At 42.9% G+C, this 22661-nt stretch overlaps 1 protein-coding gene across 1 annotated transcript in view; it reads left to right on the forward strand.

Annotated features, from left to right (window-relative positions):
* The window catches only part of LRGUK (leucine rich repeats and guanylate kinase domain containing), a 71574-nt gene that overhangs the window by 29755 nt on the left and 19158 nt on the right, over positions 1-22661 (forward strand). Inside the window, exons 11-15 of the mRNA XM_068170938.1 lie at positions 3431-3550; positions 7033-7129; positions 8920-9033; positions 14835-15036; positions 18055-18168. Of these exons, the coding sequence (XP_068027039.1) occupies positions 3431-3550; positions 7033-7129; positions 8920-9033; positions 14835-15036; positions 18055-18168 (647 nt within the window). The remainder of the gene's footprint in view (positions 1-3430; positions 3551-7032; positions 7130-8919; positions 9034-14834; positions 15037-18054; positions 18169-22661) is intronic.

Raw genomic sequence — 22661 nt, forward strand, 5'->3', positions numbered from 1 at the left:
ACCACCAAAATGAGACCATCACTTTCCTCTTGATGCTCACCCCTCAGATATTAGACATAATAAGATCCCCCCTCAGCCTTCTCTTCTCAAGGCTAAACAGCCCCAGTTCTCTCAGTCTTTCTTCATAGAAGAGATGTTCAAGTCTCTTAATCATCCTTGTACCTCTCTGTTGGACTCTCTCCAGCACATCCCTGTCTGTCTTGAACTGGGGAGCCCAAAAGTGGATGCAGGATTCCAGGTGTGCAATAATAAAGCCAAGAAGGTGGAGGATGTGAGGAATTTGAGCAATGGCAGTTCATCAAGAGAATTCGAATTTCAGCTATAATCATGTCAAGTCAGGATATATTGTAACATTACCTGGTAGAACTCTTCTTTGTGAAAGACAAGATTACAGAGGAATTCTGCAGTTTGCAGGCATGTAACAGGTTCTGTGCAGGAAGAAGCAACATGTTAAAGCTGTGCTGAAGATAAGGGTTTTGTCTTCACAGGCCTGCCTTGACATCATTCTCCACAAAGGACATGACCTTAAGCAAGAATAAGAACCTTTCTGCTATGTCTTGCTAAATTTTGAATCTCTCATCAGTCAGCATGTTTCCTGGAATTTCCATCATCTTTGAAATGGTTCATGCACTTCTAGTATCCACAGCTGTCACCTCATGAGATCATGTGGTCTTAAGATGGTTTTCCCCATACCACAGAGATCAGAAAAGGGAAAGTCAATCTGAACAACTCAACCATAGAATCACAGAATATTTTTCTTAGAAAAGACCTTTAAGATCATTGAGTCTAGCAGTTATCTAACTCCACCAAGACTGGTGCTAAACTCTGCAGCACCACATCTCCATGTCTTCTAAACACCTTCACGGATGGGGATTCAAGCACCTTCCTGGGGAGCCTATTGCAATCTTTGGGAACCCTTTCAGTGAGGAATTTTCTTCTAATATCCAACCTAAACCTGCCCTGGTGCAACTTGAGACCATTTTCTCATGTCCTATTGCTTCTTACTTGGAAGAAGAGACCTACCCACGCCTGGATCTAACCTTCTTTCAGGGAGTTGTAGAGAGCAATGACGTCTCCACTCAGCCTTCTTTTCTCCAGGATGAACAACCTCAGGTCCCTCAGCCACTGCACACTGGAACAGGTTCCCCAGAGAGGTAGTGGAGGCCCCATCCATGGAGACATTCAGGGTCAGGTTTGATGGCGCTCTGAGTAACCTGATGTAGTTCAAGATGTCCCCACTTAGTGCAAGGGGGTTGGACTAAACACCCTTTAACACATTCTATGATTCCTGATAAGACCTATTCTTCAGACCCTTCACCAAGGGTAAAAATCAAAGAGAGGAGGAAGAAAAGCTGAATAGAGTAGAGTAGACTAGACTAGAATTAACCAGGTTGGAAAAGACCTTTAAGATGTGGTGCTGGTGGATATGGTTTAGTGGTGACCTGGCAGTGTAGGTCAGCAGTTGGAACTGATGATCTTAAAGGTCTCTTCCAACTGAAACAAAATCTATATTTCTGGAACTGAGCAAAATGCCACAAGCTAACAGACTGAAGTAAGGATTTTAAAATGTGTTGTTACCTCTTTCAGTGTTTTAAAGGCATTTTGCTGATAAATATCTTGTACTAATGTTGTCTAATAAAATCCTTAAATCTTCCAAGGGTTCTGCTACTGTCTTGCTTTAAAGTAGTGTAGTGGATGGCAATCTGAGCCAGGGTCTGGGTTAATTTCACAGTTTAGTAACAGCACATATGTAATACTCCAGCCACTCTTAATTTATTAGGTGTAGCTGTTATGTCTCTGTGAGGAGAGTGCTCCACAGGAGAATTGGGAGACTGAATTGCATTATCTCAGCGCTCCTGAAGCGTCAAGCCCCATTATATCCATGTAGTCTGTATAGTCTGGTAGGTAATAGAACTGCTTTGCTGAACTTGAAAGAGGGGTAAATATATTTACTTGGAAATCTTTTTACCCCCATGCTTGTATTGTTTATCATAGAATCATTAATATTGGGAAAGACCCCTAAGATCATCAAGTCCAGTCTTCTACCTAACGTCTTCAGGACCACTAGACCATGTCCCCAGGTGCTACATCTAGTTAGTTTTTTAACATCTCCTCGGATGGTGACTCCACCACCTCCCTGGGCAGCCAGTTACAATACCCCACCACACTTTGAGTAAAGAATTTCTTCCTAGTATCCAAGCTGAACTTCCCCTGGCACTGCTTAAGGCCATTATCTCTTATCCTGTCATTAGTTACTTGGGAGAAGCCATCACTGGTCTCACTGCAACCTCCTTTCAGGTAGCTGTAGAGAGCAATAAGGTCTCTGCTTCTTCAAGCTAGACAATTCCATCTCCCTCAGCCTTTTCTCATAAGACATGCTCCTGAAACCCCTCACCAGCTTCATTGCAGTCTCTGTACTCCTCACAGAGTTAGTTACTTGTAAGAGTAAAGATAAAAGAAATAGGCTCTGTTTGTAGCTATTTGTGTTCATTTGTTTTAAATCACATTAAATGGAAGCTAAACACACATAGGTGTGTTCAGCTGAAAATTCCACTTGAAAATTTGAATTCAGTTATAGCTATTTATTAGTTGAAAAGTGGGTTTCAAGTTATTTCAGCTATTTCTGACAGTACCAAGTGGCTTAATCCTCAGATCTAGCTGAGATTTTAAAGGAGAGTCAAAGTTGCATTCCATTTTTAGCTGTCTAAATAAATTGCTGGACACTCGGAAGAGCAGAAATGCTTTTCATTCCAGTATTTACAGATGGAAGTGGAAATCTGAGATGTAACCATCTGCTCAGCATGGAGGAAATGGAAGGCTTTGTGGGTTTGCAGCTCTTTGGGCTCTTTTATTTGGTGTTATTTCTGTTCGGTGGAGTTTAAGGATCTTAGTGATTTTCATTGTATTCAACTGAATTCTCTTTTCCAAATTGCCACCTTCATCTGGCAAGGCCAGGCAAGTCAGCAGGGTTACGTGCAGAAGTGCAGAAAGGTTTGTAGGTTTGAGTCCAGGTTCATGCTCATCTTATTATCCCCCTCATTAAAATATCACCATCCCTGCAACAGACTGGGAAAACTCTTCAATAAATCCCAGCAACACTGTGACTGCAGAGGGACCTTTAGAAAAGGCTTTAAATCAGAAAAGATTATCATAGACATCACATAATTCCTGTTACAAAAGAGGCCCAGGGGTCTTTAATGCAGTGTTTTGTGCTATTTTTATGTTTAGAGCTTGCCAAACTGAGCACGTGCAGCTCCTGGTTTTGTCTGTGCCGTGAACAAGGGGAATTATGTGACAGACAGTTGGGATGAGTTGAAATGATGACAAAGTTTCTGCAGAAGCTTTAGAGAAAGTTGCTGAAGGCTTTGCTTCTAGGTGATCTAATGGATCTCTCTTTTCTTTTTTTTTTCTTTTTTTTCCTTTCCCATAGCACTCTACCTTTGCTTGATGCTGCCTACCCCATGCTGGTATTAACTGGCCCTTTAGCCTGTGGTAAGAGAGAACTTACTCATAAGATCTGCAGGCAGTTCAACAATTTCTTCAGATACGGGTAAGTGTACTCCGTAAGTTTAAAAGAACAGCAAGTGATCAGGGCTGGAATTGCTGCTGGATGGGTTTTCTGCATTTTCTTTTAAGAAGTTAAAAATTAAAGACAATAAATGTTCATTGCTCTGCATCTTATCTTGATTGCTTGATTGTCAGAGGTCATTGAATACTTCCTTAAAAGAAAAGCTGTTTAAATGATCATGCTGTTCTCAAAGGTCAACAGTAAACAAACAAAAATGTGTCCTTTAGTGCTGCTTTTATAGATCTCTTCCATCTATGCTCACTGATGCCCCTTAACCCCAGCATCTATTGAGCTATGTAAGCATTTCTCTTAATTTTTATAGCATACCTGCATATAAATGCACTAGCATGTGTTTGTAGGTTACATCCGGAAGCTCAGAAATGGAGCAAGAGCAGTTGCTGGACCAGTTTATTATCCTGTGAGGAGTGTTATCAAAGCAAATGGCACCTCTCAGTTTCCACCTCGTGCTGAGAAGACTAATTCTCCCTCTTTGAAAGATCTTGAATTATAATCCTTACCACCTTGGGCTCCCTCTGTATATAGTGGAGAGAAACTATCTCTTTCCGAGGGAGGTTCAGCCTTTGTGGATCACTTCCCTGGAGTACCTACCTATTTTCAGTGCACAGCAAATGGGAAGTCCAACTAAATTAGATCACCATTATCTGGTACCTAAAATTACGTGGTTCAACTATTCCTCTTGTCCACCCATTCCTTTCCTTACAGTACCAGTCTTTCATGGGGCCTATTGCAGATTATATTCAGCACTGGTTTCTATTCCTGTTGTATTGTCTCTCCTCCACTATCTGATTTTTTTATTACGCAAATTTATCCATTCATCTTTAACCAAGCTTTGGACATAGTTTTGTACGTATAGCATTTGCCAAAATTGGACCTAGATCGATATTTGTACACTCTTATGTGCTGAAGTGGAGAGCTGTAAGAATCATAGAATTGTTTATGTTAGAAGAGACCTTGAAAATCATTGAGTCCAACTGTTAACCCAGCACTGCCAAGTCCATCACTGAACCGTGTTCCTCAGCACCACATCTACACAGCATTTAAATCCTTCCAGGGGGTGGGGACTCCACCACTGCCCTGGCCAGTCTGCTTCAGGGCTTGATAATCCTTTTGGGGAAGAGATTTTTCTTCATCTCCAAACCATATGTCCCCTGGTGCAACTTGAAGGCGTTTCCTCTTGTCCTACCCCTTGTTACCTTGGAGAAAAAGCCAATGCCCACCTCACCTCAGCCTCCTTTAGGGGAATTGTGGAGAATGAGGTCACCCCTCAGCTCCTTTTCTCCAGAGTAAATAATGCCAGGTTCCTCAGCCACTCTTCACAAGACTTGTGCTCTTGACCCATCACCAGCTTTGTTGCCATCCTCTGGACATGCTTCAGCACCCCAATGTGCTTCTTGGGGTCAGGGACCCAAAATTGAACCCAGTATTTCAGGTATGCACTGCCCTACTACTGCTGGCCACACTAGTACTGTTCCAAGCCAAGATGCTTGTGGTCTTCTTGGCCACCTGGGCACACACACACTAGCCCATGTTCAGCCAGCTGTCAATAGCCCCAGGGCCTTTTCCACTGGGCATTTCCAGCCACTCTTCCTCAAGCCTGGAACCTTCATAGGATTGTAGTGACCCAAGTGTGGGATCCACCAGGCACTTGGCTTTGAACCTCACTCCATTGACCTCCAGTCTGTCCAAAAAGGGGCCATGCACATGAGACAATGATTCTTCAGAGTACTTAGTATCACAATGCCATGCTTGGCATGTCAATGAGATGTCTGGCTGTAGCCTGCTCTAACATAATACAGCATGATGAAGGTGCCTCTATGTATTTGTCTGATCTGTACTCAGACTGTAGCCACTTGCTGGATGAAATCATTAAACTGGCAACTTGGGAGGACATTTTAAGAAAATACCTGTGAAGGTTCTGTGACTGATAAAATGGCTTTTTGCCCTTCTTGAAAGCATCTACTATGTTTTGAAAGGCTAGGTTGGAAATTGCAAACTAACTGAATGCCAATTGAATTTTTCCAAGCACTATGTGTTTTTTGAGAGCATTGTTTTTATGCTGTGTATTTTATTTCCTAAAAGTTTTATGCACAAGAGAGGGGGAGGAAAAAAAGGGAAAAGAGACAGAATCTTAACAGAGCAGAAAATTGCAACCATAAAGCAAAGTTGTATTTTAATTATTCAGTGGAGATTTAAGCAGTTTTATGGCTTACACTTTTAAATTTCAAACATTCCCCTCATTAAAAATGTATTTAATGCAAGATACCCTGGCAGTTTGAATGTAAACATGGCCTTGCAATTAAAAAAGGTTGTAATGTTTAAAAGTGTTTTGAAAAATAAAGTGTGATTGGACCCTCAAACCATCTGGCTAGTGCTCAGGAGTGACCTTTAGAGCTGGATGCATTCAGAGCATCTTAAAGAAAGTCAAGTGAAATTTTAGAGTCCCTGTGTAATCGCTGTAGCTTGCTGATAAAATAAAGTAGCACCTTCTAATACCATGGTAGTTAAGATCTCTCCAGCTCTGCGATACAGACTAAACTTCTTAATGGTTTATAACTCAGCCACCATGAATAAATGAACAGGAATGGCCTGGTAGGTGGCATACTAATAGGTGGGATATTTTTGGCCAGGACAATGCAGCAGGAGTCAAAGAGTTAAATTCTTTTCTTTGTGAATCAGTGACAAAGCTCCACTTCTGTTCCTGTTATCCTACAATGAACAGATTAAAATGAAAACCAAAGCAGAAACAAGTAGCAAACTATAATTTCCTAAGACAGAACGTGAGCCACTACATACTGTAGTCTAAAATTGCTCCATGCATTGATTTAGATGGGGTTTTGGTTTTATCTGGGGTTTCTTTTTAGTGTTTCATCCTGGTAGTAAACTCACTTATCTAAGGTTTATCCTATTCTCCTTCTGTGGTGGCAGGCAATTACTTTTTCCTGCCTTGTATCCCACTTATCTCCTTAGTTTCAGGATTGTTCCTGCCCTTACTATTAGAGGTCTATTTAAAGATTGGTCTTTATATCTTTTTCTTAACCTCACAGTTCAGCCTAACTCCTTCCCCATGTTCAGGATTCTACTTTATATCATACAGAAGCTGACATAACTGGGGGATAAAAATGGTTTCATCATTTCTCTATTACAGGGAGCTGTGACAGCTTCAGTTCAGGGTATCCTGGGCTGGGGGAGGGTGGGGGATTTATGGCCAAAATGCAATGTTACATTTAAACTTTTCTTTGTATTTATGGGTTAATCTTTCAAATATGCAGCATTAGGGGTATGATTTGCACCTCTTAATATTTGTCATATTTCTTTTCTTCTCATAAATAAAATGATTTGTAGTATTCCCCCCCCCTTCCCTCCCCCTGCTTTCCCCTGCTATTCCATAGCTGCTTCTATGATTGAAAACAGGTTATTTCTTTATTACACCATATATCTTCCAGTCCCTGTCACACTACCAGGGCAGCTTACTTTGGTGAAGAAAACAGGCTTGATTACTATTTCGTTTCCCAAGAAGCATTTGACAAAATGGTGAAAACAGTAAGTACCTGACTAGTATCCCAGCAGGAATATTTCCTACACCCACAGTGAACTCAGCTTTTTAGTCTAGCTCTGATTTCTTTTATGTAAATATATATGTAAAGTTTTTATCTGTCTGTGCGTGCATATTCACTCATAGGGAAAGGATTGAAGTTGGAAGAGGGTAGATTTAGGCTGGAGATGAGGAAGAACTTCTTTACAGTGAGGCTGGTTGAAAGAGGTTGAATAGGGAGGTTGTGGATGCCCCCTCCCTGGAGGTGTTCAGGCCCAGGTTGGATGAGGCCTTGAGCAACCTGATTTAGTGGAAGGTGTCCATGCCAATGCCATGGGAGTTTGAACTAGATGATCTTAAAGGTCCCTTCCAGCCCAAAACATTTTGTGAATCATTATGGCTTAAGTTCATAGATAGAAACCACAAATTCATTGAGTGTTTATGCTGTATTTTTTGTATGAACATACAGAAACCATTACATTCACATAATCGGCAGCAGGAATCTTTTAACAGCAGTACAATGTAGAAATAAATTTATTTCCACATTATAGAGTCACAGAATCAGAAAATGGTTGGAGTTGGAAGGGATCTTTAAAGGTCATCTAGTCCAATCTCCCTGTATTGATCAGGGACACCTTCTACCAGAGAAGTTGCTCAGAGCCTGGGCAGCCTGAGCCAGTGTTTCACCACTGTCAGTGTGAAGACTTCCTTATTTCTCTCTAGTCTGAATCTCCTTCTTTTAGTTTGAAACCATCACCCCTTGTCCTGTCACAATGGCAGTTGCAAAACTCTGTCCCCATCTTTCTCATATGTCCCTTTAAGTACTGAAAGGCCACAAGAAGGTCTCCCTGGAGCCTTCTCTTCTCCAGGCTGAACAACCCTGACTCTCTCAGCCTGTCCTCATAGGGGAGGTTCTCCAGCCACCTGATCACCATATGCAAATATCTAGTATCAAAGTAAGCATAACTCTTGCCAGGGCTGCCATCTTTTTTTTTTCTTTATTTTGGGTTTTTCTTCTCTCAAACTCTTCCAACAGCCTTGCAGGAAATGTAGGCTTTTAAAGTTTATCAAATTCACCCTAAAGGCATCATGTTTCTCTCTGAAGGCAGTGTGCCTCCAGCTACTTTTTCTGATGTCTTTTGCTGCCTGCAATAAAATTTTGGCTGGAAAAGCCACAACAGAGCTTGTTATTTGTCCATATACAAATGGAGGAGTCAGCACAGTCATAAGCAAATGAGCTACTCCTTAATGATAACTCAGTAATCAAGCAGTTTAATTTTCAGATAATATAATATGTTTGCATCTTTCTAGATGTAAAACTGGAAACCAAAGTTTCAGTTGTCAAGTTTTAACTCTGAAATCTCTTGGCCACTTCTACATCCTCCTTGCAGATTTGTTTCTGTCCTCTCTTCTCTTTGGCATATCCTGTGCAGTATGGCAGGGCCATATGTTTTGATGTAATGTCAAAGGAAGGATGCCCCTTGCTTTAGATCTTGGTTTGTTTACAGTGTGAAGGAATATCCAATGCAAGATGTAACCTGTCAGCAGCTTGTTTTGAAGATGCTAGTGTTTTATAATCTATGAGTAATGTAGGAGACCCTGACCTGCAGGACTTGACTATGTGCTCTTGCCTGCAGATTTTGTGCTGACATTGCCCTCATTACCATTGATGTCTTAGGCAGGGAGAAACTTAGAAGGGAGAGAAAGAAAGGAAGTCTAGAGTGATTATGCTCCTTTAAGAAAGTTATTTCCCTTAAAATATTTCCTTTGTCATTATTCTTGCTGTTTTACATTTCAGGGGAAGTTTATAGCAACCTATAAATACAGTGGCTATTACTATGGACTTGGACAAGAGACTGTTGAATCAGTTGCCAGAGAAGGCCTTGCAACCTGTGTTCATTTGGAAGTAGAGGTAAGGATTGCTTATTGCCCAACCATTGCGGAATAAGTCATTCCAAACCAATGCAATGCTACGGGCTTGGGGAAGTGACTCTGCCCCTGTGCTGGACACTGGTGAGGCCATGCCTCAAATACCGGGTTTGGTTTTGGTCCCCTCACTACAATAAAGACATTGATTTTCTGGAGTGTTTCCAGAGAAGGGTGTCAAGGTCCGGAGACATTAGATGTCTCGGTCCGGAGACACAGTTCTTTTAAATATTCCCGTGTTGTGAAATTAAAGTCACAAACGAGGCCAAAGTATCAACAGCTAGACTATTTATTACATAAATAAGAAAGGGAGAGGGAGAAAATAGAGAAAGTGGACATGGACGAGAGATAGAAGAGGAAAGGAATTATATAAGAAAGGGAGAGGGAGAAAATACATAAATAAGAAAGGGAGAGGGAGAAAATAGAGAAAGTGGACATGGACGAGAGATAGAAGAGGAAAGGAATTATATTACCACACCCCTCATCCCCCCCAAGACAGTTAAAGTCTGTGGAGGAAAGGTGCTGCAGGAGATGTTGGGTTTGTAGAGAAACCGCGGTGAGGCTTTTGCTGGAGAACAGCTGTGGTCCTCTGGGGAGATGTTGGGTTGATACAGGAACGGTGCTGAGGCTCCTCTGGGCAGCCTGGGTCTGTAGAGAAGGGGTGCTGAGGATTTGGCTGGAGCTGTGGTCCTCCGGGCAGCTTCTTTTCTCCGGAGCAGCATCGTCCCGGCTTTCTCTTCTCAGCGGCCTGGCCCGTCTCCTGTGTTTTCCTTCATCACCGTTTTTCTCCTCTGTTTCTCTCTCCTGTTTCTCTCTACAAACCAGTAGTTGCTCAAGTCTTTTATACAGTTTTTTAGTCCTCAGGCAGGTGTTGGTATGTCAGGTATTCCAGAGGCAAGGAAATAATCCAGGTATCTGTTCCCCCGGAAATCTTTCTGTGTATTGCTGTGTATGTGGGCAAGATTTTTGGATGGAGGCGAGGGGGGAAATCTCCGTCTACCCCATCTCCATCCAGACAAGTCCTCCCACATTCCTTTACACAGGTGGTGAAAACCATCGTATCACCCTGCCCAAGGTACTTGATGGGCGGAAACCATCCTGCCCAGAAAGCGTGATGGCTGGGTCCTTGGGTCCATTGTTGTAGTCCCGTGTTATCACGATGCAATCACAAGCTGATTTGCATCCAGGATTGGTGGACAGGATTCTTTCCACCTTCTTTCCAGTGGCTCTGCTATCACTTTATCTTTGTTGACTCACATAGAGAGAGACAAACTTCTTAGACTCTCGCAAAGGGTAACAAAGCTCATGAAGGGTCTGTAGAACAGGTCTTGTGAGGAGCAGCTGAGGGAACAGGGAGTGTTTAGTCTGAAGAAGAGGAGGCTGAGGGGGGACCTCATTGCTCTGTACAACTTCCTGAAAGGAGGTTGTAGTGTGGTGGGGATTGATTGGAAAAAATTCTTTCCTGCTCAGGCATTGGAACAAGCTGGAGATGTTCCAGAAATGTGTGGACATGGCACTTCAGCACATGTTTTAATGGCCATGGTGGTCTTAGGTTGAAGGTGGGACTCAATGATCTTAGAGGTCTTTTCCAAAGAAACAATTATATGATTCAATAAGAGTGTCTGGAATTGCCCAGTAGAGAAAGATCTGGAGGTGTTGATCAACAGCCAGCTGAACATGAGCCAGCATGTGACAGGTGTCCAAGAAGATCAACCAACATTCTCATGTGTATCAGGAATAGTGTGGCCAGCATGACCAGAAGTGATCGTCCCTCAGTACTCATCTCAGGGAGTTGTAGAGAGTAAGAAGGTCTCCCATGGTGATTCTTTTCTCCAGACTGAACAGCCCCAGTTCCTTCAGCCACTCTTCACAAAACTTGTGCTCTAGACCCTTCACCAGCTTGTTCTCTTCTCTGGACATACTCCAGTACCTAAATGTCCTTCTTGGAGTGAGGGACCCAAAACTGAACCCAGAATTCAATGTTTGTCCTCACCAGTGCCAAGTACAGGGGCATGATCACTTCCCTGCTCCTGCTGGCTACACTATTGCTGATACAGACCAGGATGCTAGTGGCCTTCTTGGCCACCTGGGCACACTGTCGGTTCATTTTTAGCCAGATGTCAACCAACACCCCGAGGTCCTTTTCTGCTGCTGCACAGCTAGTGATCATCCCTAAGAGAATGCCCTGTTTCTCCCTGCTGCTGAAGCAATGGTGGATGCATGCAGGCCTGAGGCAGTATGTTGGGCAGAACTATTAAAAGATGCAATATCTTTGAGAGATTACTTTCTCCTCTCGGTGGTTTGTCAGGTGCACAAGCACAGATGGCAGAACTTCAGAAGTCATGCTGTGTTAGGAAACTAGGTCACAAACAAAGTGTCAAAACCTATCTATTGGACTCCCAAAAGAATAACATTTTTAGCTAATTTTCTAATTACAGACTTTTCATTATCTGAGATCAAGATGTACTAGCTAGAGTTTGAGGTGATGAAAAGGAAAGGCAGGCTACATTTCCTTCCAAATTCTTCCTGCAAAACAAGGTCCATCTGTATCAACTTCCAAACCGAGAGGCTCTGCAGGCTGTCCAGTGTGATACTGAGTGTTGCTGGGTTTCACTGGCTTCAGGGCTCATCTCTAGGGGATTTCTACAAGTCAGCTAACAGACACTGCTACACTCCATAACAGATGGGAAAAGAATAACAGAGATTAAAAAGATATGTAGGAGTCTGCAGGGCGAACACAGGATTCTGAGTTGTAGAAAGTTAGGGGAATGACTAGGGAGACTTAAGCAAAAGTTGTTACTAAACTCAATTAATTTCAGTAAAAGAATGGGAAAAGAATAACAGAGATTAAAAAGATATATAGGAGTCTGCAGGGTGAACACAGGATTCTGAGTTGTAGAAAGTTAGGGGAATGACTAGGGAGACTTAAGCAAAAGTTGTTACTAAACTCAATGAATTTTAAGATAATTATTTTGTTTGTGAAATTGCTGATTGAAAAAACTAGTCTTCTGTTAAGAACCTTATTGGTTTAGTCCCCTTTGGCCCAAATAAATGTGTACATGTTTACTGGCTTGCATATAGATGTACAAATACCTGAAGGGCAGCATGTCAGTGTTCAAAAATTAGCAGCTCCTTGCTCATGTAGTCAGCAATGTAATGCTGCAGCTCTGCTCATAAGTGCCTGTTACTTGACAGATATGAAATTGCAAATTAATAACTTCATCTCTGCAGTTGCATTTCCTCTTCTACCTCAGTCTTGTGAGAACTGTGAAGCACCCTCAGTCTCCACAGGTGGCAGTAGGCATTGAGTGTGTTCGTTGTCTTGCCAGAGAGACCCTAAATTTACAGGGGGAGAAAACTAGGGAGAAGCCTAAATGTAATGAAATGGGGTGCCTTTTAGAGTTGTAAATTCTTCACAAAGGAGTTGGATTATGAAATAATTTAGGAGAAAGAACTTAATGGAACATCATGTTTATTCTTAGGTAGGTTAACCCAATGATATAGGCAGTGACCATAACTTCCACTAGATACTACCAAAACTAGTATCATGGCCAGATGGCCAAGAAACTCCTTTGTCACTGAAGTTTCAAGATCACATAGTAATTATGCATAGTTTTGTATCACTGTGGACTCTGCTAGCAGATGAGAAACAATAATGGTGAGTTATGTATCTGAATAGAAGTTATCGAAGTCCATTATCTTCTGTGAGGCTCATAACAAAAGTGATTTAGCACTATTAAAAGAAATTTTAATTATGGTCTGTGGGCCGAGACTCAAAATTTAGAGCTGCTTATTCCCTTTAATCTAGAGTATATCTTGTACTGATAAAGGAGACTGAGACAAATTTTAGAAGTTAAATCTTGCTGAGTCTACACTTCCAGTTAGTGAAGCTGCTGTGATTCTGAAACAGAGTTTTGTGTGGGAGCAAGCACCTTTGAAGTGCTCTCCCTTTGCTTCTGTAGCCATCAGTACCTGCAGAGCAATTAAAGGAGCTGCACAATCCAACCAAGGGTGTAGTGGCAAAATAGCTAATGTGTCTCATTCTTCTTCCAGAAACAGAATAGCAGACTGGTAGGGTAAAAGGGACTTCTGGGGATCATCTAGACCTAAGGCAGGCTTACCCAGAGCAGGTTGCCCAGGATCACAATGTCCAGATGGGTTTGGAGTCTCTCCAGAGAAAGAGACTCCCCAGCCTCTCTGGGCAGCCAGCTTCAGAGTTCTACCACCCTCACAGCAAAGAAGTTATGTTCCAGTTCATGTCCATTGCCCTATAACCTGTCATTGGGCACCACTGGAAAGAGTCTGAACCCATCCTCTTGACCCCCCCCCATCCCTTAGATATTGTTAAGCATTGAAAAGATCTCCTCTCAGGCTGCTCTTCTCCAGCCCCAAGTCTCTCAGAGATGCTCTAGTCCCCTCAGCATCTCTGTATCCTCCACTGGACTCTCTCCAAGAGTTCCTTGTCTTGCCTGAACTGGGGAGCCCAGAACTGGACACAGTTCTCCAGATGTGACCTCACTAGAGCAGAACCTCTGTCAGTCTCCTGGCCACACTTCTTAATTCACTCCAGGATACACTGGCTTTCTTGGCCACAAGGTCACATTGTTGGCTCATGGTGAACTGGTCCACCAAGACACATGTACTCCTCTACAGAGCTGCAGAGACATAAGTAAATAATACAAGTAAATATAAATAAATATATTCATTGTATATCATGCTTCTTATATATGTTAGATACTCATTACCCATAAAACTAGCTTTGTCCAGCTCTAGACCTTTATTTTTTAACTGACTATTGCTGAGATTCTCATAGCTGTGAGGCACCTACTGTCAAGACTGTGCCCTATCCATTATTATCCCATGCCTGTAGTCCTATACGTCGTGTCCTGTGTTTCTACTTCTGAAAGTCTTTGCGTTCATGCCAGGTCTGTTTTTATCTTGTCTGTGCTTAAGGACTGAGACAGAGATCTTCACCCCTTCCCAAAGGAGTAAAGAAAAGTGCTCCACTCTGGATTGGAAAGAATTACAAAGTTTAAATGGAAATGCTACAGTGCAAAGCATATAAAATACACAAATCCATAATACATTCTACATACCAAGAAAGACCTTCTCCCCTGCCAAGCCTTAATACCCAGACCTAAGTGCTCTTCTCTCACTGCCCCCATGCCTCCTTAAATTAGGTGCAACCAGGCCAGAACTGTGTAGACAAACTTAGCCAAACTGCTCAAGGCCACAGAAGGGCACAAAATCCTCCCCCATACTACAGGTGGAGTGGAGCCACCGTCCCTGGAGGTATTCAAGAGGGGATTGGATGTGGCACTTGGTGCCATGGTTTAGTAGTCATGAGGTCTGCGGTGACGGGTTGGACTTTGAGGTCTTTTCCAACCTTATTGATTCTATGAGATACAAGCTCACACATTCCCAGGAGCAGAGAGAAGGGAGAAAAGAGACAGAACTGGCTGTACAGTCAGCTTATAAAGAGATAGCAGAATTATGGGATAGGATAACAATTTTGCACTTTCCAGTCCATCCCTGGACCTTTCTGGTACTCTATGGTTCTAGGGCATCTCACCCTGAACACGCCTTCTTTATGAAGTTCAATGCTAGATTTGATGGATTTGATGATCTCTGAGGTCTTTTCCAACCTGTTTGATTCTATGGTATCTTGAGACCTAGATTGGACAGAGGTTTGCAATACTGCTTTTATAGTAATTTGTGATAAAATTATCTCAAATTCAGCTACAACTTCAACAACAAAACGTTGCCTTTCTCTGCTTAATTTTAAAGGGTGCACGTAGCATGAAAAATACCTACTTCAAGCCCAGGTATATCCTGCTAGTACCCATGAACAAGGAGAAATACGAGGGGCATCTGCGGAGGAAAGGATTATTCAGCCGGCCAGAGATTGAAGAGGCAGTCTCCAGAGTGGACATGTACATCAAAATAAGTCAGGATGATCCAGGATTCTTTGATGCAGTGGTCAACACAGGTTAGTTAATCTCTTTTATACCATAAATCTAATGTCACACCAACAGATGGACTGAAAGTGCTATACAAGGCCACAGGCAAATAATAAAAAGAATGGCAAATGGATTGATGTTGAGCATAATGGTTTAAGCTATCTCTTAATTCATAAAATCATAGAATCCCAGGTTGGAAAGGACCTCGTGGATCATCTAGTCCAATACTTCTCAGCAAAACCACAGCTGAGGCAAGATGGCCCAGCACAGATGAATCTTCAAAATGTCCAATGCTGGGGACTCCACCACTTCCCTAGAGAGGTTTCTATGAGAAGTCTGTGCAAAGACCTTTGCTGTTACAGTCTCTGTGTTACCATCATGATTTAGGCAGTATTTTTGTCATATGGTGGTTACAGATTAAGTACAGATTAGTCTGCTTGTTGAGGTTTGGTGGCATAGAACCATAGAGCTGTTGAGCTTGGAAGAGACCTTTGAGATCATCACATCCAACCACTCACCTAGAGCTCACAATCCCACCACCACCACTAACCCACATCCCTCAGCACCACATCCACATGTCTTTTAAACACCTCCAGGGATGGTGACTGCACCACCTCCCTGGGCAGCCTGTTCCAGTGCCTGATAACCCTTTCTGTGAAGAAAGTCTTCTTAATATCCAACCTGAACCTCCTCTGGCACAATTTGAGGCCTTTTCCTCTTGTCCTGTCACTAGTTGCATGTGAGAAGAGACCAAGCCCACCTTGCTCCTTTGAGGTAGAATAGAATAGAATAGAATAGAATAGAATAGAATAGAATAGAATAGAATAGAATAGAATAGAATAGAATAGACCAGACCAGACCAGACCAGACCAGGTTGGAAGAGACCTTCAAGATCATTGCATCCAAGGTTATTCCAAGATCTGGGTGTTCTCATTGTGGAAAAAAAAAATTAATTTCTTGCTCCAGGAATCCAAAAGTTCTGCAGATCTGTCAGGACTGAATTCCTCTGCTGTGTCCAAGTTGTGCTTTAATCTCAGCTAGAAATCAAACCAAATATAGAGGTGCTGGAGAATGAGAAGGGCAACAAAGTTGGTGAAGGGTTTAGGGCACAAGTCTTGTGAGGAATGGCTGAGGGAACTGTGGTTGTTCAGCCTCGAGAAAAGGAGGCTGAGGGGAGAGACCTTGTGGCTCTCTACAACTCCCTGAAAAGAGGCTGGAGTCAGGTGGGTTGGTCTCTTCTTCCAGGTAACAAGTAATAGGACAAGAGGAAACAGCCTCAAGTTGTGCCAGTGGAAGTTTAGGTTGGGCATAAGGAACAATTTCTTTACTGAAAGACTTGTCAAGCCCAGGAACAGATTCCCCAGGAAAGTGGTGGAGTCACCATCTGTGGAGGGATTGAAAAGCTGTGTAAATTGTTGGTTTCTGGGCAGAGTTCAGAGGTGCTCTTGATCTAACAGCCCTAATATCTCTAGGCAGGATAGGACTTTTTCAGGTGTTGAGATGACAGTCTGGCAACGTCTCACTGTAAAGAAGAGGCTGCTGCAAAGCTTCTCCTTGTAGGACTTTTCTGCTTAGTAAATTGCTCAAATCCACCAGTTTGAAACAGAATTACAGAATCAGAGAATGCATTGAGTTGGAAGGGGCCCTCAAAGGTCATCTTGTCCAACCCACCTGCAGTGAATAGTAGCATCTCCAACTAGAGCAGGTTGCTCAGGGCACCCCCAAGTCCGACCTTGAGTGTCTCCAGGGATGAGACCTCTACCACCTATCTGTTCCAGTGTTCCACCATTCTCATTGTAAAGAACTTCCTCATAATATCCAACCTAAATCCACCCTGCTACAGTTTCAAACCATTGCCCCTCATCCTATCACTTCTCCAGCCTTCCTGTGGGTCCCCTCCAGATAGTGAAATGCCTCCACAGGGTTTCCCCAGAGCCTTCTCTTCTCCGGGCTGAACAATACCAACTCTCTCAGCCTATCCTTGTAGGAGAAGTGCTCCAGTCCTCTGATCTTGATTCCCTCAAGGAACCTTGAGGCTGTAGATATTTCATTAAAACAAAATTCTGCTTTTTATTATTTAGGATTTGAGAAGAGCAAGTGGTAGAGAAGAATCCTATTCTAGTTTGTTCCCTGTCTGCCTTTTTTTGGAGGTGTTTTTTGTGGTTCACCATAGTGATAGTGAAATATATCCTTGTAACATGCAGTATTGTATTTATAGTTATTGTCAAGAGCATCTGGAGCTGACAATTTCAGTATAGCATTAAAGAAATAATACACAGGAAACCAAATTGCAGGAAGAGAATATTTAGGTGAGTGCAGAAACTGAGCTGAATTTCAGGTTATTTTCTTGAATGTGCTATTTATGAAGATGAAGATTTTTTTCGCCCCAAAGAGATGAGCTGCATGAGTTAAGAATGCATTTCTGTGTCAGACTGCTGTGATTTGTACCTTTGTACTGATAAAAGCTTTTCTCTTTTTTTCCCTAAGTGAAAGTGAGGTGATTCTCCACCTTTATTCTGCTCTTGTGAGACCCCATCTGGAATACTGCATCCAGTTCTGCTGTCCTCAGCACAAGTAGAACATGGAAATGTTCAAGGGGGTTCAGAGGAGGGCCACAAAGATGATCAGAGGGCCAGAGCACCTCCCCTGTGGGGACAGGCTCTGAGAGTTGGGGCTGTTCAGCTGGGAGAGGAGAATGCTCTGGGGAGACCTTATAGTGGCCTTCAGTACCTGAAGTGGGCTACAAGAAAGCTGATGAGGGACTTCTTATAAGGGCTTGTAGTAATAGGATGAGGGGAAAGGGAATAAAGCTGGAACAGGGGAGATTTAGGCTGGATATTAGGAGGAAGCTCTTTAGAGTGAGGGTGGTGAGACGCTGGAACAGGTTGCCCAGGGAAGTTGTGGAGGCCCCCTCCCTGGAGGTTTTCAAGCCCAGACAGGATGAGGCCTTGAGCAACCTGGTCTAGTGGGAGGATCTTTAAGGTCCCATCCAACCCAAACCATTCTATGATTCTCTCCACCATGAAACACGTAATTTCTTTCTACAGATGACATGGATGAGGCATTCACAGAGCTGAGCTTCCTCATAAAGTCATACCTGGGTTTGGAGCAACCTGCAGATTCTGATAGCACTCAGGATTTCCACATCAGAGCAAGAGCAGGTATTGTGTTTGACTGGCTTTATCCATAAATATTTCTACTTACTTTTCACAAGAGTTGAAATCTTTGAGTGATGCAACCTGTGAGATTGCTTGTCTCTGAATAATCTTCTCTGTAATGACTCTCTTGGTTGGAGTCCTCCTTGGGATCTGAATCTTTAACAGAGACCTTTCCAAATACTTTACATCACTATGTTGCCTGAGGCAATAATATGCAGAATATGAGTTGCTTGACTCTTCTGAGGATGCTTTTGGGCTGAGGATCTTCCATTCATTCAGACAAATAAGATATGTGTCCATGGCTGAGAGCTGTGTGCCTATCAAGCTGCTGAGGAACAAGAAACCCGAGTGGAATGGAGACTTGTCTTTACCCTCTTCCCCAAAATAGCTAGAAGCATGAAGATTTACATGAAAACCAGGACAGTAAAATGAGTACAGGCAACTTATAAACTCCCTCCAAGTGATTTTGGGGTTCCCCACTGTGGAGTAAACCCAAATGATCAATAGTGAGTTCAACAGAAGCCTTTTAGCCTTTGAATGGCCAAGGCTGGAGCTGCATGATCACTTCCAGCTAATCCAAGTGTGTGCTGCTGAAAAAGGTGACTATGTTCCACTTACCTGTCCTGCCACAGAATCACAGAGTGGTGGGAGTTGGAAGGGACTCTGGGGATCATCTACTCCAACTGCCCTGCTAACATAGGTGTGTCTAGATGAGGTTGCACAAGATCCTGTCCTGGTGGGTTTGTAACCTCTCCAGAGAAGGAAACTCCACAACTTCTCTGGGCGAGCTAGTCCAGTGCTTCGGCACCCTCACAGTAAAGAAGTTTCTATTTATGTGAAACTTCTTGTGTCCTGGTTTGTGCCAGTTGTCCTTTGTCCTATCAATGGGCACCACTGAAAAGAATCTGTGATTACTCCAATGATCTGCATTAGGAAGATCCCTTTTTAGTCTTTGATCCTCCAGGCTAAACAGCCCCAGGTCTCTCAACCTTTCCTCCTCACAGGGGTGCTCCAGTCTCCTCAGAATCTTTGTCACCTCCTCTGGTCTCTCACTGGCAGTTCCCTATCTGTCTTGAACTGGGGAGACCAGAACTGTTCCCAGTACTCTGGATGTGGACTAAATAGGGCAGCGTAAAGGGGGAGTAGAACGCCCCTCAGCCTGCTGGCCATACTCTGCTTAATGCAGCCCAGGAGACCACTGGCTTTCTTGGCCATGAGAGTACATTGCTGGCTCATGATGAACTTGCTGTCCAGGTCCTTCTCCACAGGGCTGCTTTCTAAGCAGGGAAATGCCAGTGCATTTCTAGTATGCCACTTGCTCTCATTCCTCTGCTTGTGAAGCCATGTGTAATCTAGATCAGGGAATGGTTCCAACCAAAAGCTAACCCAGGGAAAAACCATTCAGACAGATTTCTTGGTCAAACTCATGCTCCTATAGAACTGGCTCAAGGAGGGAAGGGTGCGGGAGAAGACCTTCCTCCTGTGGAGTGAGTAGGAAAGACTATTCTTGTCAGAGACAGCATAAATAAGATTAGCTTAACATACTGTGAGAACTCAGCTTGAATTTACATAGAATTACATAGAATAAACCAGGTTGGAAGTGACCTTCAAGATCATCGTGTCCAACCCATCAACCAATCCAACCCACCCAAACAACTAACCCATGGCACCAAGCACCTCATCAAGTCTCCTCCTGAACACCTCCAATGATGGCGACTCCACCACCTCCCTGGGCAGCCCATTCCAATGGGCAATCACTCTCTCTGTGTAAAACCTCCTCCTGACCTCCAGCCTGAACCTCCCCTGGCACAGCCTGAGACTGTGTCCTCTTGTTCTGGTACTGGCTGCCTGGGAGAAGAGACCAACCTCCACCTGTCTACAGCCTCCCTTCAGGTAGTTGTAGAGAGTAATAAGGGCACCCCTGAGTCTCCTCCTCTCCAGGCTAAGCAATCCCAGCTCCCTCAGTCTTTCCTCATAGGGCTTGCAGATCACTAGCTGGGGTAGCTAAGTAGCATTAAATAATGGTTGGACTGGATGATCTTAGAGGTTTTTTTCCAACCTAAATGATTCTATGGAAGCAGGATATAATCTCTAAAATACAGGAGAAAAAGAAATAAGAAACAGACATTACAGAAGTAAGATGTTGTAAAAAATGCCCTAACAAGAAGCTCACTTAGGTGAAGTTTTTCCTCAGACTCCAAGAGTCTCCATAGTTTATGACAGTCTTGGTTAGATACATCACAACAGGAGCATTAATCCATTTCCTCAGTAACACAGAGTCAATATTCATGACCTTCTGTGTGGCTCAGAAGGCTGCAAATAAAAGTAGCTGAAGGGAGGGCAAAAATGTCTGAAAATGTTAATGAAGGATAGTGTAAAGTTCCTCAGTTCATCATTTCCAGTTATTTTGTATCCTGAAAGAATTAATAAATACTGATTTCCCAGAGGACAAGAGAAAAGCTTCTACAACTATTGTGGCATCTCAGTGCTACAGCAGTGAGGACCTTTCTGGAGAATCTTATTTGATCTTAAACTATGTAGATTTTATTCTCATTTCCACAGCTTCCATGTTTGTTTGATGTGAGAAATAAGACTTCCTTGTCTTATCCACTAAAATATTCTCATTTGTCTAAAAACACTGGTGGTATTCTGTTCTGAGAGGCAACAAAATCCACCAAACTCTAATGACAAAAGAAAAAGGGGGAGGATTCAAAATAAAAGATTCTTTAATCATGGTATTTTTGAAAATATCATAGAAAGACCTATAAGATCATTCAGTCCAACGATTATTTAACTCTACTTGAGTCTGGTGCTAAACCATGTCCCTCAACAGCACATCTCTGCATCTTTTAAACATCTCCAGGGATGATGATCCAACCACCTTCCTGGAGAGCCTGTTCCAGTATTTCAGAATCTTTTCATGGAAGAAGTTTCTTCTAATTTCCAATCTAAACCTTTCCCTGGTGCAGCTTGAGGCCGTTTCCTGTTGTCCTATCACTTGTTGATAGGAAGAAGAGATAGACTCTTACCTGGCTTCACTCATTTAGGGGAGATTTAGGGGAGTTGTAGAGTGAGAAGTTCTCCCTTCAGCCTCCTTTTCTCCAGGCTAAGCAACTCCAGTTCTCTCAGCTGCTCCTCACCAGACCTGTTCTCCAGACCTTTCACCATCATTGTTGTCCTTCTCTCGACACAGTACAGCATCTCAATGTCCTTCTTAGAGTGATGGGCCCAAAACTGAACCCAAGATTCAAGTTGTGTTCTCACCAGTGCCTACTACAGGGGGACAATCCCTGCCCTGGTCCTGCTAGCTGCACTCTTGCTGATCCAAGCCAGGGTGCTGGTGGCCTTCTTGGCCACCTGGGCAAATGCTGACTCATCTTCAGCTGCTGTTGACCAACACCCCCAGATCTGCCGTTACTGGGCAGCTTTCCAGCCCCTCTGCCCCAAGCCTGAAGCATTCATGGGGTTGTTGTGACCCAAGTGCAGAACTGAACACTTGGCTTTGTTGAACCTCCTAGAGTTGCCTTGGCCCACCAATCCCCAGGTCCTTCTAAAGAACCTTCATATTCTCAAGTACTTCAACACTCCCTCCCCGCTTAGTGTCATCTGCAAACTTACTGAGGGTGCCCTCAATCTCCTCACCCAGATCAGTGATAAAGATATTAAAGAAGATATATGCTTATGTAGCTGAAGTTCCTTTAAAGGACTTTGTATTCCTCAGCAGTTCTGAGCTCTCTCAGTAAGTGACTTGTCACCAGTTACAGCAACTTCATTAACAGTGCTAGATTTTGGTAATTCTGCTCCCCATAAAGCAACTTTTAAATTTACTATGCACCATTAAATTCATTTAGAGCTTCATTTATAGGTGTTTAAATAAATTTAACTATCCTATTTCTGGAGATCATCTCTTCTTATGGAGGGTGGGAAATAATTTATTTTCAAAAGCCTGCCCCAGGGCTGTCTTTAATATGGACATTTTTAGTAGGCTGGTAGCAGGGCGAAGATTGGTTGTGTGAAATTATGATAGGTTCTTAATTCTTCTTCTTCTTGTTTTTTTTTTCCTTCTTTTTTAATGAACTGCTGTGCAAGATCTTTTTTTGCTCATGTATAGAGTAAAAATACTGGGAGGAAATAGATAAGTTCTGTTGGAAAACTTTTTTTAGAGATATGATAATACATTGCAGAGCTGATAACCCTTTGTTCTTGCATTATCAGCTTTCAGCCACAGAGCTGAATTAATAGCTTTACAGCTATTAATTATATCTCACAGCAGTCCTGTGGATGATGTGTTACTATTTGTACTATTTGTGTTTTACAAGTGAAGAGAGGGACATTTATGCTAAAGAGTGATTGTTTGTGGTGGTGGTGGTGGTCATCAGAAATCCCACAGAAGTATTGGCAGTGTGAAGGTCTGTGCCTTTGAAAGGTAGGCTCTACTCTGCCCTAGTGAGGCCAGATCTGGAGTGCAATGTCCAGTTCTGGGCTCCCCAAATCAA

Source organism: Melanerpes formicivorus, unplaced genomic scaffold, assembly GCF_026170545.1.
Source record: "Melanerpes formicivorus ecotype bairdi unplaced genomic scaffold, bMelFor1.0.p_v2 SCAF_3, whole genome shotgun sequence".
Classification (NCBI taxonomy): Eukaryota; Metazoa; Chordata; class Aves; order Piciformes; family Picidae; genus Melanerpes; species Melanerpes formicivorus.